We start from the raw sequence: 14,311 nt of genomic DNA, 5'->3' as shown, positions 1-14,311 counted from the left end.
CCAGCTGAGTAGTACAGTGGCAGCAGATATACAATAGTATATATAAGATGTATAGAGTCAGCTCCATCTCGGCCAATCAGAGAGCAGAGCTTTTTGTCCACATCGTCACACATCAGGCAATAAAAACCAGAGACAGCTGTTCACAAACATAATAAAGTCTACAAAAATATTAAGAAGGAAGGAACAGTTTTGTTATACCAAACATGAATACATGCATTTGATTGTTTTTGTTGATGTTGTAATAATGTGTATATAATCCTATAGTAATTGTTCAACTTTTTAAATGACACATATTCAAAATGACTGCTGGAAAGCATGTTGCTCATATCAGGTCCTGAAACCACACAACAACTTGAAGAGCTGATAAGGCCCCCTCATTTTAAACACACACACACACACACACACACACACACATACACACACACACACACACACATACACAAACACACACACACACACATACACACACACACACATACACAAACACACACACACACACACACACATACACACACATACACAAACACACACACACACACAGATACATATATATACACACACACATACACGTACACACACACACACACACAAACACTAATCTTTTATTGTGTCCCAAGAAACATAACTACTTTCTTTAAATGTAATTATTTCTGTCATATTATTATTATTATTATCCATATGAATTGTATATGTGTTGTGTTGCTATGTCTTGGTGCTTTGGCATTATTGTTGTTGCAACATCCATGCCAATAGGGAACGTTGGTAGTACAGTGCTCTCTTCTGAAGCCAGGCCCTTGGTGCGAGGCAGGACTATTACTCTTTATAACTATACAGTATCAGGAGCACCTTATGCATCTCCTGTTAGAAGGGACAACCTAGAGGAAACCCAGCCCAAGAGGAACACTTTGAAGCTTCAGTTAGAAAGGGTCAGGATTTAAACCCAGGACCCATGAGTTGAGAACACTAACCACTACCTCACCATGATGGAGTATAAGCAGGAATAATAGTTTTAACAATAGTTAAAGCAGCATTACCAGCAGAAAAAATGCAATCACATATCTTTATTTAATCACTACATCCCGTCTCATATCCTCCCAGGACATCTCATTAACATGAGAATAACGTAAGAATGCCATGGCAGTAAAATGATACTATATAGTAGGACACTTCACTGTGTACAGCCTATGCATACACTGTGCGGGACAACATAGACAGCTGGAGCATGAGATGTCACCAAAGGGTCTCATTGGGCAGACTGTCCTTGTGCTGCTAAAAACCACCAGCAGGGAGTGCCAATGCGCCAATAAGCGGCTTTTCAACCAACAGTAAAGAGGAAGAAGAGCGAGGCCTATAGAAGACACGTAGAAGACGAAGAAGAAGAAGAAGAATTCCATCCTTTCAGTACGAAGTCAAACGAAGATCATCAGACCATCTGTCGGTGTATACAGTTGAGGCATTGGCCATGCTAACAGCACTGCAGTGGGTGGAGGAGGTTCAGGTCAGGAAAGTCATCATTTGTTCAGATTCCAGTTCAGTATTATTATCATTACAGTCATTTACATCAAATAGCAGGCAGGATTTAGTCAATGAAATGTAAAAAAACACTGTTCCGACTTAGTCATTTGGGCATTCTGGTATCGTTGATGTGGGTGCCAGCACATAGAGGGGGAAAAGGAAATGAAGCAGCAGACACGTTAGCGAAGAAAGCGTTGGATTGTGACAACGAGACAGACATTTTATTTAGCAAAACAAACTAAATCAATAATCAAAAGAAACATTATACAGGAATGGCAGCACAGTTGGGACGTAGGAGGCACAGGGAGACATCTCTATGCTATTCAGAAGGAAGTTGGCAAAGGGAGGATAACCAGAGGAACCACTGCAGAAGAACATATATTAACCAGACTGAGGATTGGACACACAAGGCTGAATAAAACCATGCAATTAATAAATAAACACCCAACAGGATTATGTGAACACTGCAATATGCCGGAAACAGTAGAGCGTATCATTTGCCATTGCCAGAAGTTCATAGTGGAGAGAGGCAGGCTGAAGAGGAAGATGGCAGTGGAGGAAATTCAGTTAAAGGGTGCATTAACCTTGGGGGCAGGAAAGGTGCTGCGATATCTGAAGGAAACCGGGTTGAGTGGAAGGATATATGTTCGGTGTTAATTATTATTATTTTATTTTTTTTAATTTTGGAGGGAGAGATAACGCTTGTCCATACCCCAGTACAGTAGGTGGCGCCAATGCACCTTTTGTTGGATGCCATCCGCCATAAAACCCCAAGAAGAAGAAGAAGAAGACGAAGAAGACGACGACGACGGAACAGAAGGTAGCGTAATGTGGATGTGCCTTCGCAGCAGCCAGGCTGTTATCCAGTGTGGGCATGTCGCGTGCTCTACAGACTAATAGTGATACAGAACTGGAGCTAGCTAACTGTAGCCTCGGCTAACTGCCCCCCCCCGCTGTTTTTCACTGAAATGCGCTGATTTGTTTTGCAGAACTAGCGCGATCTAAGTTTCAGTCAACGAAACCACCAATCAGTCAACACCTTAACGGTGACGTGAGCAAGCGACATTCCTGAAAGCTTCTACCGGTGAACGTGGTGCACCTTCTGTGTTTATATGTACGACGTCAGACAAGTTATATCCAGCGTTAGCTTACTGAGCTGACGCTGGATGAAGTAACGTGCGAGAGGAGAAGTTACGTTAGAGAGGAGAAGTTACGTTAGAGAGGTGAAGTTACGTTAGAGAGGAGAAGTTACGTTAGAGAGGAGAAGTTACGTTAGAGAGGAGAAGTTACGTTAGAGAGGAGAAGTTACGTTAGAGAAGAGAAGTTACGATAGAGAGGAGAAGTTACGTTAGAGAGGAGAAGTTACGTTAGAGAGGAGAAGTTACGTTAGAGAGGAGAAGTTACGTTAGAGAGGAGAAGTTACGTTAGAGAGGAGAAGTTACGTTAGAGAGGAGAAGTTACGTTAGAGAAGAGAAGTTACGTTAGAGAGGAGAAGTTACGTTAGAGAGGAGAAGTTACGTTAGAGAGGAGAAGTTACGTTAGAGAGGAGAAGTTACGTTAGAGAAGAGAAGTTACGTTAGAGAGGAGAAGTTACGTTAGAGAGGAGAAGTTACGTTAGAGAGGTAGCACTGCTTGGGTCTGCGGCCATGTGGAGAAGGCTCTGTGGTTCACATAGCTCAAGCTAAGGCGCCCTCTGTGAAGTCGTACTGTTCAGCTTGTGTTGAGCCTGTCTTAGAGGCGTTAGTCGACTTGTTGCAGTCAGTGCTGCTTACCAGAGGTGCTAACTAATTTGTATAAACCCTTTTGGAGGTAATTCAATTTGTTTAAGCGTCATCCAGGCATTATGTTTTTGTAATGATCTGATGAAAGTTGTAATCCATAGTTTATGTGTTTGTGTTAAGCTGCAGGATGGACATGTCCAGTAGACTGTTGGTGTTGCAGCAGCTGGCTGAGAGCTGTGGTGCCAGTACAGTCCAGCAGGGTTTCCAGCAGGTCTGGAGGCTGCTGCTGCTCTGCCTGCTCTGCCGACTCTGCTTCAGACTGGGTGAGCTGCAACTGCAAATCAGCAAGTAGGAGCCTTTACAGGAAGTCTTCTCAATGTGATGTAAGCCTCGGGAAACCAGAAAGGACTGGACTTGAGTTTAACAAGGGCATAGGTTTAGTGTAGTGTGTAACTTGGAACTGATTTAAATAATTACACTAATAAAACCTTAGTTTAAATACAAAACAGTATTCTGCACCAAATAAATAATAATAATAATGAAATGAATAAGAAAAGTTCTGCTAAAATACCAATATACAGTAACAGTATATTCTATATCCAAAATATATATAATCAACTATTACCAGTTGTGCAGTGAAAAAAGAAAAAACATTTTTTAAATAAATCTATCATTATAATTAGACAGTGCCTTGCCTCCTGCTGTGTTTTAGCCATTGCACTTCGTAGTTGGGTGTGAACTGGTGTTTTCTGGAATGCATTTGTTGTTACAGCATGATGGTGTGCTTTACTCGCTTGATGGCGATTAAAGCTTTCAATGGCATTTTTTTTCAATTACTAAAACCATTTAATCAGAAGGCTGTGTCATTCTTTTGTTCCAGAGTGGTGTTTTTGATGGTGTATGCTTTGACACACTCAAAACAAAGTACCTTTTTCAATGTAGGGCTACAATGCAGGGGGGGGGGGGGCGTGGCTTGTCTCCGTAAAAACAGCCGTCCACCACGGGGGAAATAACCGTTAGTTCTCTGACAACGTTACGGGTCTCTCCGATGGTCTTTGCTCTACCGGCTTTTTTTTTTGCTCCGCTCCCAACCAGGGTTGCAAAATTCCGGGAATATTCAAAGTTCGAAACTTTCCACGGGAATTAACAGGAATAAACGGAAAATGTTGGGGTAATTTAACTGTATTAAATGTAATACAACTTTTAAAAGTGACATTTTTGACATTTTGTGAGTAGAACTTTATTCTTTCATTGAACAACAAAAACATGAACGTTGAATAAAAAAGGTGTTCCCTATCATCACCACCCCCCAACCCACATTTTTTTCCCTGAATCTAAATGATTTCTTCCTGGACCTCATCAACGTCCTCCTCACTGCTGTAAAAAGTTAGTCTACTGTATACAAATAAACTTGGTATTAAAATGAACATGGCTTCAGTTTACAAAGTGATCAATATGCTATATGACAAACAGTGTTGGGAAAGTTCACTTTCTACATGAACTAGTTCAGTTCATAGTTCATAATTCAAAATGTTGAACTAAGTTCACAGCTTCAAAAAATGAACTAGTTCAGTTATTTTTTTCAATATAATTTAATTATAATTTAAATCTGTCTGCAATACCGCTCTTAGCCTCTACGCTACTTGGCGCTCTCACACTTGCCAGACATAGGGCTGAAACGTTCAGACACTGATGACAAAGACGTTCAAAAACAACAGAACGTTTTATGTTTCTCGCAGACAATGTTCCCAACCAGCTGCATTCAGGGTCCAGCTGAGCTCGGCGTGCATAGTCTTGTTCTTAACTACATTTAAGTTCCCTGTTATATGCTTTTGCAAAAAAACTTTTTTTTTCAAAATTCCCGTGGAAACTTTCCGTCCCTTTGCAACCCTACTCCCAACTCAACTTTTTTTTAAATGTGCCTGCGAGACAACAGCATCTTGTCTTGCAGGCTCGATGGCGCATTGGAAAACGTGGAAATGTATTTTTCACTCTTCTGGGCGACGAACATAGTATAGTTAATAATACGAATGAGTTTGCAAATATATTGTGCACAATTATTTTTTCAAATTAACAATATTGGTGGGGACAATTGTGTCTTTCCCAAAACTTTGGTTGTGACTATGGACCATATGCAAACATACGCCCTTGGAATTTAATTCCTATTGTCTTCCTGCTTGTGTTCCTTAGGAGGCGTGTCCACTGTGAAGCATGTAGTGTCTGCGTTGACTGGGGTCTACGGCCTCTTCCTGTTCTTTGAGCTGCACATGATGTGGGTGCTGTTGCTCAGTGCACTCTGTTACCTCGTTCTGCTCCTTAGCAAACACTCCAGCAGCAGAGGCCTCTTCCTCTCGATGGTCATCCTCATCTACCTCCTTGTTGGGTGAGAAAACACTGCAAAGAGCACACCGTTTCCTGGAAACTGAATGAATTATTAGAGCGTTCACATAGAAACAGACAAAATCAGTTTTCCTGGATTCATTGAGTTCATTGTGTGCCACTTGCACATAGTTCCCCATAGTTTATGTTGAAGTGCCCTTGAGCCTGAACCCCCAGTTGCTCCCCGGTGCTTCACTGCAGCCCACTGCTCCTTAATAACTAAGGATGGGTCAAATGCAGAGAAGAATCAATAAAAGTGTAAATCTCTAAAATGTCTTTCTAAAAAAAAAAAAAAAAAAAAAAAAATTTAAAAAAAAGTTTAAAAAATGTTCTTCATTTCAGAGAGTTGCATTTGATTGACATGGTGACCTGGCATAAAATAAGAGGTAAACCTTCCATAATTTGCTTTGAGAGTATTGTGACTGGAGTGTTTTTCCTTCTTGATATTAATCTTAATTTCTACAATGTGTTGTTGCCATAGCTACTACAAAGCTTCTCTGTTAGATGGTGAAAAAGAAGTTGCAGTTTTGTCGACGGCAGTTTTGAAGGCGATATAATAAAAAGCATTTTATCTTGACTGCGATCACTAAGTCGATATTCAGAAATAGACATCAGCATTAAAGTTTTTTTAGGATCAAACAGCCATTGGACTGTTTCAGCTCAATAAAACAATGAATTCTACTTTTTCAATAAATCCAACCATAATCCTGGGAGATACCCACTGTGTTTCTGAAGTCAGTGATTGTGCCTGTCTCACTCAGGCTCTCAGATGGTGGTGGCCATGAAGGCCATCTCTCTGGCCTTTGACCTGGACAGAAGAACAGTGGGCAGCCTGCCCTCCCCAGCTGAGTTCCTGGGTTATGTTCTCTTTGTTGGCACTGTTGTCTTTGGCCCTTGGATCAGCTTCTCAACTTATAAGAACTCCATTGAGGGCAAAAAAATGGTGAGGAGTGCATGTTTCCAGCTTCAGTGTGCATGCTATTCTTCATGTATACTACTGTGGTGGTGATGAGGTTTGTTCCTCAGAGCTGGCTGTGGCTGCGGAGCTCCTCCCTCAGCCTGCTGAAGAGTCAGCTCTGTCTGCTGGTCTCCACCTGCATCGCCCCTTACCTCTTCCCTTTGTTCATCCCCATATATGGAAACGCAGTCACACAGAAGTAAGGCAACTCATCATATAAATGGTCTTTATCCTTCAATCAAGGTAGTTTTCCAATACAACAGCTGTTCCAATACTCTGGTTTATCAACATACTCTTTGTCTTTCTTTCCCTGCTTCCAAGATACATTTGAGAAAGGTAAGGCTTGTTCTCAAGGTTAGAACTCCCTTAAGTCTACTGCAGTGAGCTAAGAATAACTAATTATTAATTATTTGTCATACTGCTAGAAAGCACAAAGGTAAGTTTAAAGGTACTGTTTTTGATTATAGCATCAGTATGACGTTACAGTAATTCACTATTGGGTTAATTGACAAAACACAAACTCAAGGTCCTCTTACTAGCCAGGACCTGCTTCAGACACAGCCAGGTCCTATTGAGGCGTGAAGGAACAAAGACTCCGGCGAGGAAGCAGAGTTTGAAATGTGCAATGAAAAGATGTAAATGTGTCCATAAGGAGAGAGAGAAGAGGAGATAGGTGCTCAGTGTATCCTAAAACATCCCCCAGCAGCCTATAAGCCTATAGCAGCATATCAAGGGGCTGGACCAGGGCAAACCTGATTCAGCCCTAACTATATCAAACAGGAAAGTCTTAAGTCTACTCTTAAATGTGGTGACCGACTGCATCATCTGCTATGAGTGGTGCAGAAAGGCGGACGGAAGCTAACCAGTGGGCCACGCTCGCGTGCACCCACATGCTCAGACAGACATGACTCCATAGAATCTTTACACTGAACATAGGTGTTTGCTGCTATATGAATGTTCTGAATATCACATAGAGAACTTTTTTGAAGGACCAGACTCGTGGGTTTGTACAATCATACCATGAAATCCAATATGCTTACAACTGAAAATGTTTATTGTCACATACATGTAATTTGACCTCTGCATTCGAGCAATGGGTGGAACCGTATCTCGTTTAGGATACTTCAACACACAGACGGGAGGAAATCAGATACATATCTTTCAATTAAAAGTGTATCTGCTCTAGCCCCTAAGCCACATCACTGAAACACATTTTCTTAATTTCTCCATATAGCGTGGTCATTTTTAAATGTGTTTTCCTCCCCTCCAGAGGCCCTTTGGGTTTAGTTTATTTGTCAACCATTAGCTAATGCATCATAACACACCACACGTCTTAATACGTCACACGCTTTCATTACTTCAATTGTTGTTATCCTGTACTGAAGTTCACATCTGGACTTCCTATAACTCAGAAAGTGGGAATAATCTGCTTTTTAAGTGCCTTAAGTAATCTGTGCCAGAGGAGTGGATGTCCTCCTAGAAGTAGTTCAGGGAGTCCAACCAAAGATAATGTGTGTTTGTCTTGTGTGCTGCACAGGTGGCTGCATGCTTATGAGAATGCAGTGTCCTTCCACTTCAGTAACTACTTTGTGGGCCACATCAGTGAAGGTACCAGCATGCTGGCCGGTGCAGGCTCCACTGAAGAGAAGGACAACATCCTGTGGTAAGTTGAGCTGGGTCTGAGCTGAGGGGGGTCATGCTAAATGACATCATTAACCAGGTAGGTGGAGCAGGAAGTTGTCAGTGGCTCTCTTGCTAAATTGCCATTAACACCTTTCCATGTTCTGGAGGAGGTTGTTTTTTATTTCAATAATCTGTAAAGCGTCTTGCATGCATCAGCTCCTTTAGAAAATGACATCACCATTCTTTCTAAATCCTGTGACCATCTGTTCAGAACTGTAAGAGGATCTCCTCAGAAGGTCAGAGTTCAGACAATACAGGGAATACTTCATGAGTCATATGGTACTTATGGCAGACAGCAAAGGCATGAAAACTATGCACTGTTTTTGCCAGGAGAACTCTACATGCATTAAGTTGATTATAAAACTCTCACTGAACTATGCAATATGTTTATGTTCTCTGGGCATGTTCTCACGCTGGCTCTCACAGAAGCTTTCTATACAATCTCAGGCAGCATACATTAATAGTTAATATGTTATTGGTAATTATGATGTTTACTTGCAGATGAAATGCGATATAATTCCTTAGGGTCGTAGTTTGCACCCAGATACAGCATCAGTTGTGTAGTCTGCTTCAGGTAATATTAACACTTACAATTGTAATCAGCATATCAATACACTATGTATCTGTGCGTTATCATGCAGGGATATGAGTGTAGTGAAGCCTCTCAGTGTGGAACTGCCTCGCTCCATGGTGTTGGTGGTGACGTCCTGGAACATCCCCATGTCCCAATGGCTGAAAACCTGTAAGTCCTAAACTCATATTCCTCTTTTCTCTTTTGTAAGACACTTCCGAATGTTTGACTTGTCCATCACTCGAGGGTATTTACCAAAAATCATCCAATTAAATGAGACTTTGGATGACTAGCTGGCCTCACCGGTCGTATAAAAGTGTGTTTGTGGATCGTAGCAGCTAACAGATTAATATGGAAAAAGATGTGCTTTTGGATATCAGTGGTGTTCATTTCGACAACGATGTGGTCTGATTCATTCAAGAGAAACGTTGCATATTTACAACCAGCAGTAGATGCAGATGAACTTCCTCTGGAAGACGTGACATGACGGGCGGAGTTTTACCCACCCACTTTTCTTTAGCGACCCAATCAAATGCAAAGGATTGGATTTTAAATCTATCTTGTTTTTTTTTGGTCATATGAAGGTAAACTGAATATATAATCACATGTTTTAGACACTGTGGCAAATTTTACGGATGAATGCCTTTTTACAATTTTGTTTTGGTCCAGCAGATTAATTCATACCACAATATTAGCGAGTTGCAGCCCTCTTTGCATTTACAGATGGCTGCTACTCGGTAGTATCACCCCATTGTCACAATAAAAGACATTAACAGTTTTGTATTTCCATGATTTTGCTGAAAGTTGCATAACAACTTGATCTATATACAGTATAGTAATGATGTTGTGATTACTGTGTTCTGTTCCATGTTCATCAGATGCCTTTAAAAACGCCATGAAACTGGGGACCTTTCCAGCCATCCTGGTCACATACACAGCCAGCGCCTTACTGCACGTTAGTAACACAATCCCATTCTACAATTCAATACAATTCTCTCTGATCCCTGAATACATTTGCTCAGATGCAGTAGATGTTTAATGGTTAACTGTCACAAGTTGAACATAATGTGCTGTTTGCTTTCTTCAGGGTCTGAGCTTTCACCTGGGAGCGGTTCTGCTCTCTTTGGGCTTCATCACATATGTTGAACACGGTACAAAAAACATATCCGCTTGTAGTTAATGTTGAACCATTGAATTGATCACTTTACATTTTGATTTCATCCAGGAATCGGGTTTCTCTTTGCTCCTAGTATTTGTGGTACTCTGGGACAACGTTGACAATATGTTTCTCACACCTAAATGATCACGGTTGATTATTTTTCTTTTTCTTCTTATCCTCAGTTCTGAGAAAGAAGCTTGCATCCATCTTCAGTGCCTGTATCCTGTCCAGGCCCTGCACATTTGACTGCAGCCATCAGCACAAGAAGGTACAGCTTCAGTTTTATGCCGCTAAGCCATCAACACACAGACGTCCATCAAGATATCAACAGAAACCTGTCAATAATCTAGTTATAGGGGGCAAGAAAAAGCCCTCAGCGTGGTATTAGTTGTCAGAAGAGTACCTTACCTTCTGCAGAGCTAGTATTTTAAGTTCGATGAGTTCAGGCTGCGTTCACAGTCGATCCAGCATCCAGGATAGTCTAGACCTGTGGCTGAGCACCTCCGGAGGGGCATGGTGGTCTCCGGTGGCCTCGTTTTGCAGAACACTGCTCCTCTGGGATTGTGAGATTTTCCTGCAGCACATGCATACAAGGTGTGGTGTCTCATGTCCGGGCGGGTTGAAGTCTCCATCCCAGCATGTCAGAGTGTGAGTGCTGCCCTAGTGGTCTCGGTCCAACAGGGTTTACCTGAGGACATTTCATCTTCCAGAGCCCCAGAATGTAGCAGCTGGTCTGCCGTCACAGGGAGGTCCTCACCACATAGATTTGATTTGATTGAGAAACCTGTTGGTTGAAGGAGATGTTTTTGATGATTTATGACCTGCTTAATCTTAACACTAGCTCTAGCAGCATATAATCAATACAAATATTAATGGCAACAAAAAGTATCGAAGCAAGTATCTTAATGAAAATAAATGATAAATAAACTGTACTTGTATGAATTTGTTCTAGTCTTCTGACCACTCAAAGCTCTTTAACACTACATGTTATCATTCACACACTGATGGGAGGGGCTAACTAACATTCATACACCGTCTGTATTTTTGACGCTCTTTTTGACGGGTCTGGACTTCTGATGGTGTCTCTAACTGTTGGGTGTTTTGTCACAATTCTGATGTTTTCCAAAAACATAAGGGTACGTGTCTTCTAGCTTTGAAGAGTCACTCAACATCGAGTTAAACATTGTTTTGTTCGCCCCTCTGGTTGTTCAGCATCACTGCAGTGATGTCACAGGGTCCTGGAGTAAACCTCTACCTCACTGCATCGAGGCGACAAGCTAAACCACTGGAAGGCAGCAAAGATGTCCCGGGTTCCTAAGTTTAAAAGAATGAGAGGCGCTATGAACCTGTTCTTCTTGTCTGTAGGAGTATTGGGTGATGTTGCTGAACCTGGTTTTCAGTTTCCTGGCCATCTTCCACCTCACCTACCTGGGCTCCATGTTTGATCCTGGAGTTGATGAACAGGAAGTAGAGGAGGTATGAGCAACTTGAGGACTGAGCCTAAGGGAAAAATAAACATTTCTTTGCCACATACATAAATGCCAGTAAGGACACTGGCTCCATTTTGAGCAATAAAAAGCCTACCAGGAAAAGGAAGGAACTACGCCCTTTGGGTAGCTGGGAGGCTTTTAATTTGAAACATCTGTGCAGGAAGTGGAGTTTTAATTGACTGAAGCTTAATAAAGACAAAAATAAAGTGATTGATTGGTACCTGTGTTCAAAAAGCAAAGCGAGAGCGGTGAGTACGACATGACTGATGTACTGATGGAGTACTGAAGTCCTCTCGCTGCAGTTGATATGCATTTACAGTTACATTTGAGATTTTGAGTCTCTATTGTTCCAAAGCACATAACTGCACCACACACCACATTGACCAGGTGAGACTGAGTAGGTTTAATGGGTTACCTTTTCATCCACCTGTGCTTGTCTGTCACCTTCTGTTTCCAGGGTTACGCAGCCCTCCACACCATCCAGAGGTGGTCTGAACTGAACTGGGCGAGCCACTGGGTTGTGTTTGCCTGCTGGGTCTTCTACCGCTTAATTCAGTGACGTCATTGAAGCAGATGCAAAGGCCGGCCGACACCAAATACTTCTCAATGCAATGGATGCTGGGCAGATGTCATCTGATGGGACGAGGATCTGCTCAAGCGGAGAGGACTGAGACAGGTGGCGGATGGTGTTTGTACTGGGGTGAAAACGGAGTTACTTAACAAACCTCTTCAGACCTTGATGCAGAGTGAGAACATACCTATATGTATGTAAAGGAGCAGATGGTTAGATTGCAATGACAATATAACGGGAAGAAAGACCGAAACCAGCTCCTAATAGACCCAAAGGCTTCCATTGTTATGGCTGTGTTGGACCATGTCCAAAAACATTTCAGCAGTTTAGTATACTTATATGCGCATATATTTTTAAAGGGTCCATAACTGTTCATATGTTCTTCTGTTACAACAGAATCTTTTTGTTCTGCTGCTATAGTATTTTTCTTTTCTTTAAATGTAAAGAAACTCCTGGTTTTTGATTGTAACAGACTGCCGGAGCAGGACGTAACCCTGAGCTCTTTCTGTTCATTATAATCGCCTACCTCGAATCATTATATTTATAGCATTTATTATTACAGATTGCAACTATATTAGATTCCGTTCTAATCCTCATAGCGTACAACAGCTGACTTAATGTAAGTATACACAACTCGACAATAAAATACATGCAGAACAACACAGAAACCCATCAGTGACTACAAGTCTGATCTTCTAAGAAACCCGAGTTTACAGTGATGCCAGTTATGATCTGCTTTGACAGGATTTTATTAAGAGATAGACGGAGCAAGATGTTTTCTCAAGGTCTCTGAGTCATGAAGGCATTAATGGTCATACAACTATCTTTTCTAGTCTTATGACCACTTATTAACCCCAAAATATAGTTGTTTGTAATACAGGTTCATTTACATGTAAGGTGCCACCTAGCTTACATTCTATCCGTACGACTCCGGGTTAAGTGTCTTTCCCAAGGACACATCGGCATAGAATAGTGGGACCGGGGGATCCAACCGCCGATCCTCTGAATTAAGAACGAGTGTCGCCCCAGGATGAGTTGAATTCCAACTATTTGGAGAATGAAGAACAGTTTCCGATGAGACGCAGCATCATAACTGCAACCTGCTCTCCATTTAAGCAGGTTTCCTGTGGCCGGGTTGGAGAAACCTCTTAACGGGGTCAGTGAAACGGCAAAGACCAGAGACTACACATCAGAATCATCTGGTTTTGGGCTGTGATATCTTGGCCAGAGTAAATGGTAACAAGTCACTTTTAAATGTGACTGGCTGTAGTTCTGTGGTAGTTCTTTGCAGTGTGAGGTGCTATTGATGAGGCGTGGACCATATTGAAATATAATGGTATCACAATATGTTCAAATGCAATCTTGTAACATCGTTTTTGGTGAGAAACTAATAAATGCAATTGTTTAAAGATCTTTCCACCGCAAAATATACTAGATAATAAAAGGGGACTTATGAACTGTTTTACTTCCCAACAAGCAGCTTATAATGCATTATTAAAACTACTGATGACTTGGATTTTTAAATAATATTTCAATGACAATACAATCATTTATTTACTAATAGTTTGAATTGCGTGTTTTACACTGACTTCGGGACGATTCAGGACAGTGGTATAAAAGGTGAGTCGGGAGCCTCGCTGTCAAGTATATCCAGTTTTTCTATAGCCCAATATCACAAATTACGAATTTGCCTCAGAGGGCTTTACAATCTGTACACATACGACATCCCTGACCTTTGACCTCACATCGGATCAGGAAAAACTCCCCAAAAATAACCTTTGACAGGGAAAAAAGGGAAGAACCCTTCAGGAGAGCAACAGAGGAGGATCCCTCTCCCCGGATGGACAGAAGCAATAGATGTCATGTGTACAGAATGAACAGCATTTACAAAGTTACATAAACACATTACATGAATATGACAATGTATGAATGGAACTCCAATCCATGAAACAGAAGGAGGTAGAGAGATTGGGGGGGGGGGAGCGGAGCAGGACGCATCAGCAGGGCCAACATGGGAGGCCGGCTCACCAGGCAAGAGGCATCAGGCACAGCCACAATGGGGTTTATTATTTGAGGGAAACACTGGGTGAATGAGGACATGTAGTTCCTTTGTTTGAACACAGGGTGGCACATTCACTTCAGGAGGGCATATGGGGAGGTGCCAGGTGGTGGGAACAGGTGTGTGTGTGGATGGGAAGCATTTTTGACCGTGCTCATGTCAACTTGGTAATGTTTTATCACAGAATAAAAGATAAAAGATATAC

The 14,311-nt window shown here is 41.7% G+C and overlaps 1 protein-coding gene across 4 annotated transcripts; it reads left to right on the top strand.

The window, feature by feature from the left end:
• Positions 1-1,344: 1,344 nt before the first annotated feature.
• On the top strand, positions 1,345-13,608 carry LOC117733550 (protein-serine O-palmitoleoyltransferase porcupine-like). Of its 4 annotated transcripts, none has more exons than XM_034537299.1 (14): positions 1,345-1,498; positions 2,238-2,335; positions 3,417-3,559; positions 5,427-5,619; positions 5,958-6,001; positions 6,377-6,558; positions 6,642-6,772; positions 8,111-8,236; positions 8,898-8,998; positions 9,706-9,782; positions 9,915-9,978; positions 10,169-10,254; positions 11,352-11,462; positions 11,934-13,608. In XM_034537299.1, the coding sequence occupies exons 2-14, from the start codon at positions 2,250-2,252 to the stop codon at positions 12,033-12,035; spliced, it is 1,446 nt and encodes a 481-aa protein (XP_034393190.1). In that variant the 5' UTR covers positions 1,345-1,498; positions 2,238-2,249; the 3' UTR covers positions 12,036-13,608. The 4 variants fall into 4 exon arrangements, with proteins under 4 accessions (XP_034393190.1, XP_034393191.1, XP_034393189.1 ...); XM_034537300.1 differs by having other exon boundaries at positions 2,233-2,335; positions 3,423-3,559; XM_034537298.1 differs by having other exon boundaries at positions 1,346-1,498; positions 2,233-2,335.
• The last annotated feature ends 703 nt before the right edge of the window (positions 13,609-14,311 follow it).

Source organism: Cyclopterus lumpus, chromosome 7 (genome assembly GCF_009769545.1).
Source record: "Cyclopterus lumpus isolate fCycLum1 chromosome 7, fCycLum1.pri, whole genome shotgun sequence".
Taxonomy (NCBI): Eukaryota; Metazoa; Chordata; class Actinopteri; order Perciformes; family Cyclopteridae; genus Cyclopterus; species Cyclopterus lumpus.
This window is presented reverse-complemented; position numbering and strand designations above follow the sequence as displayed.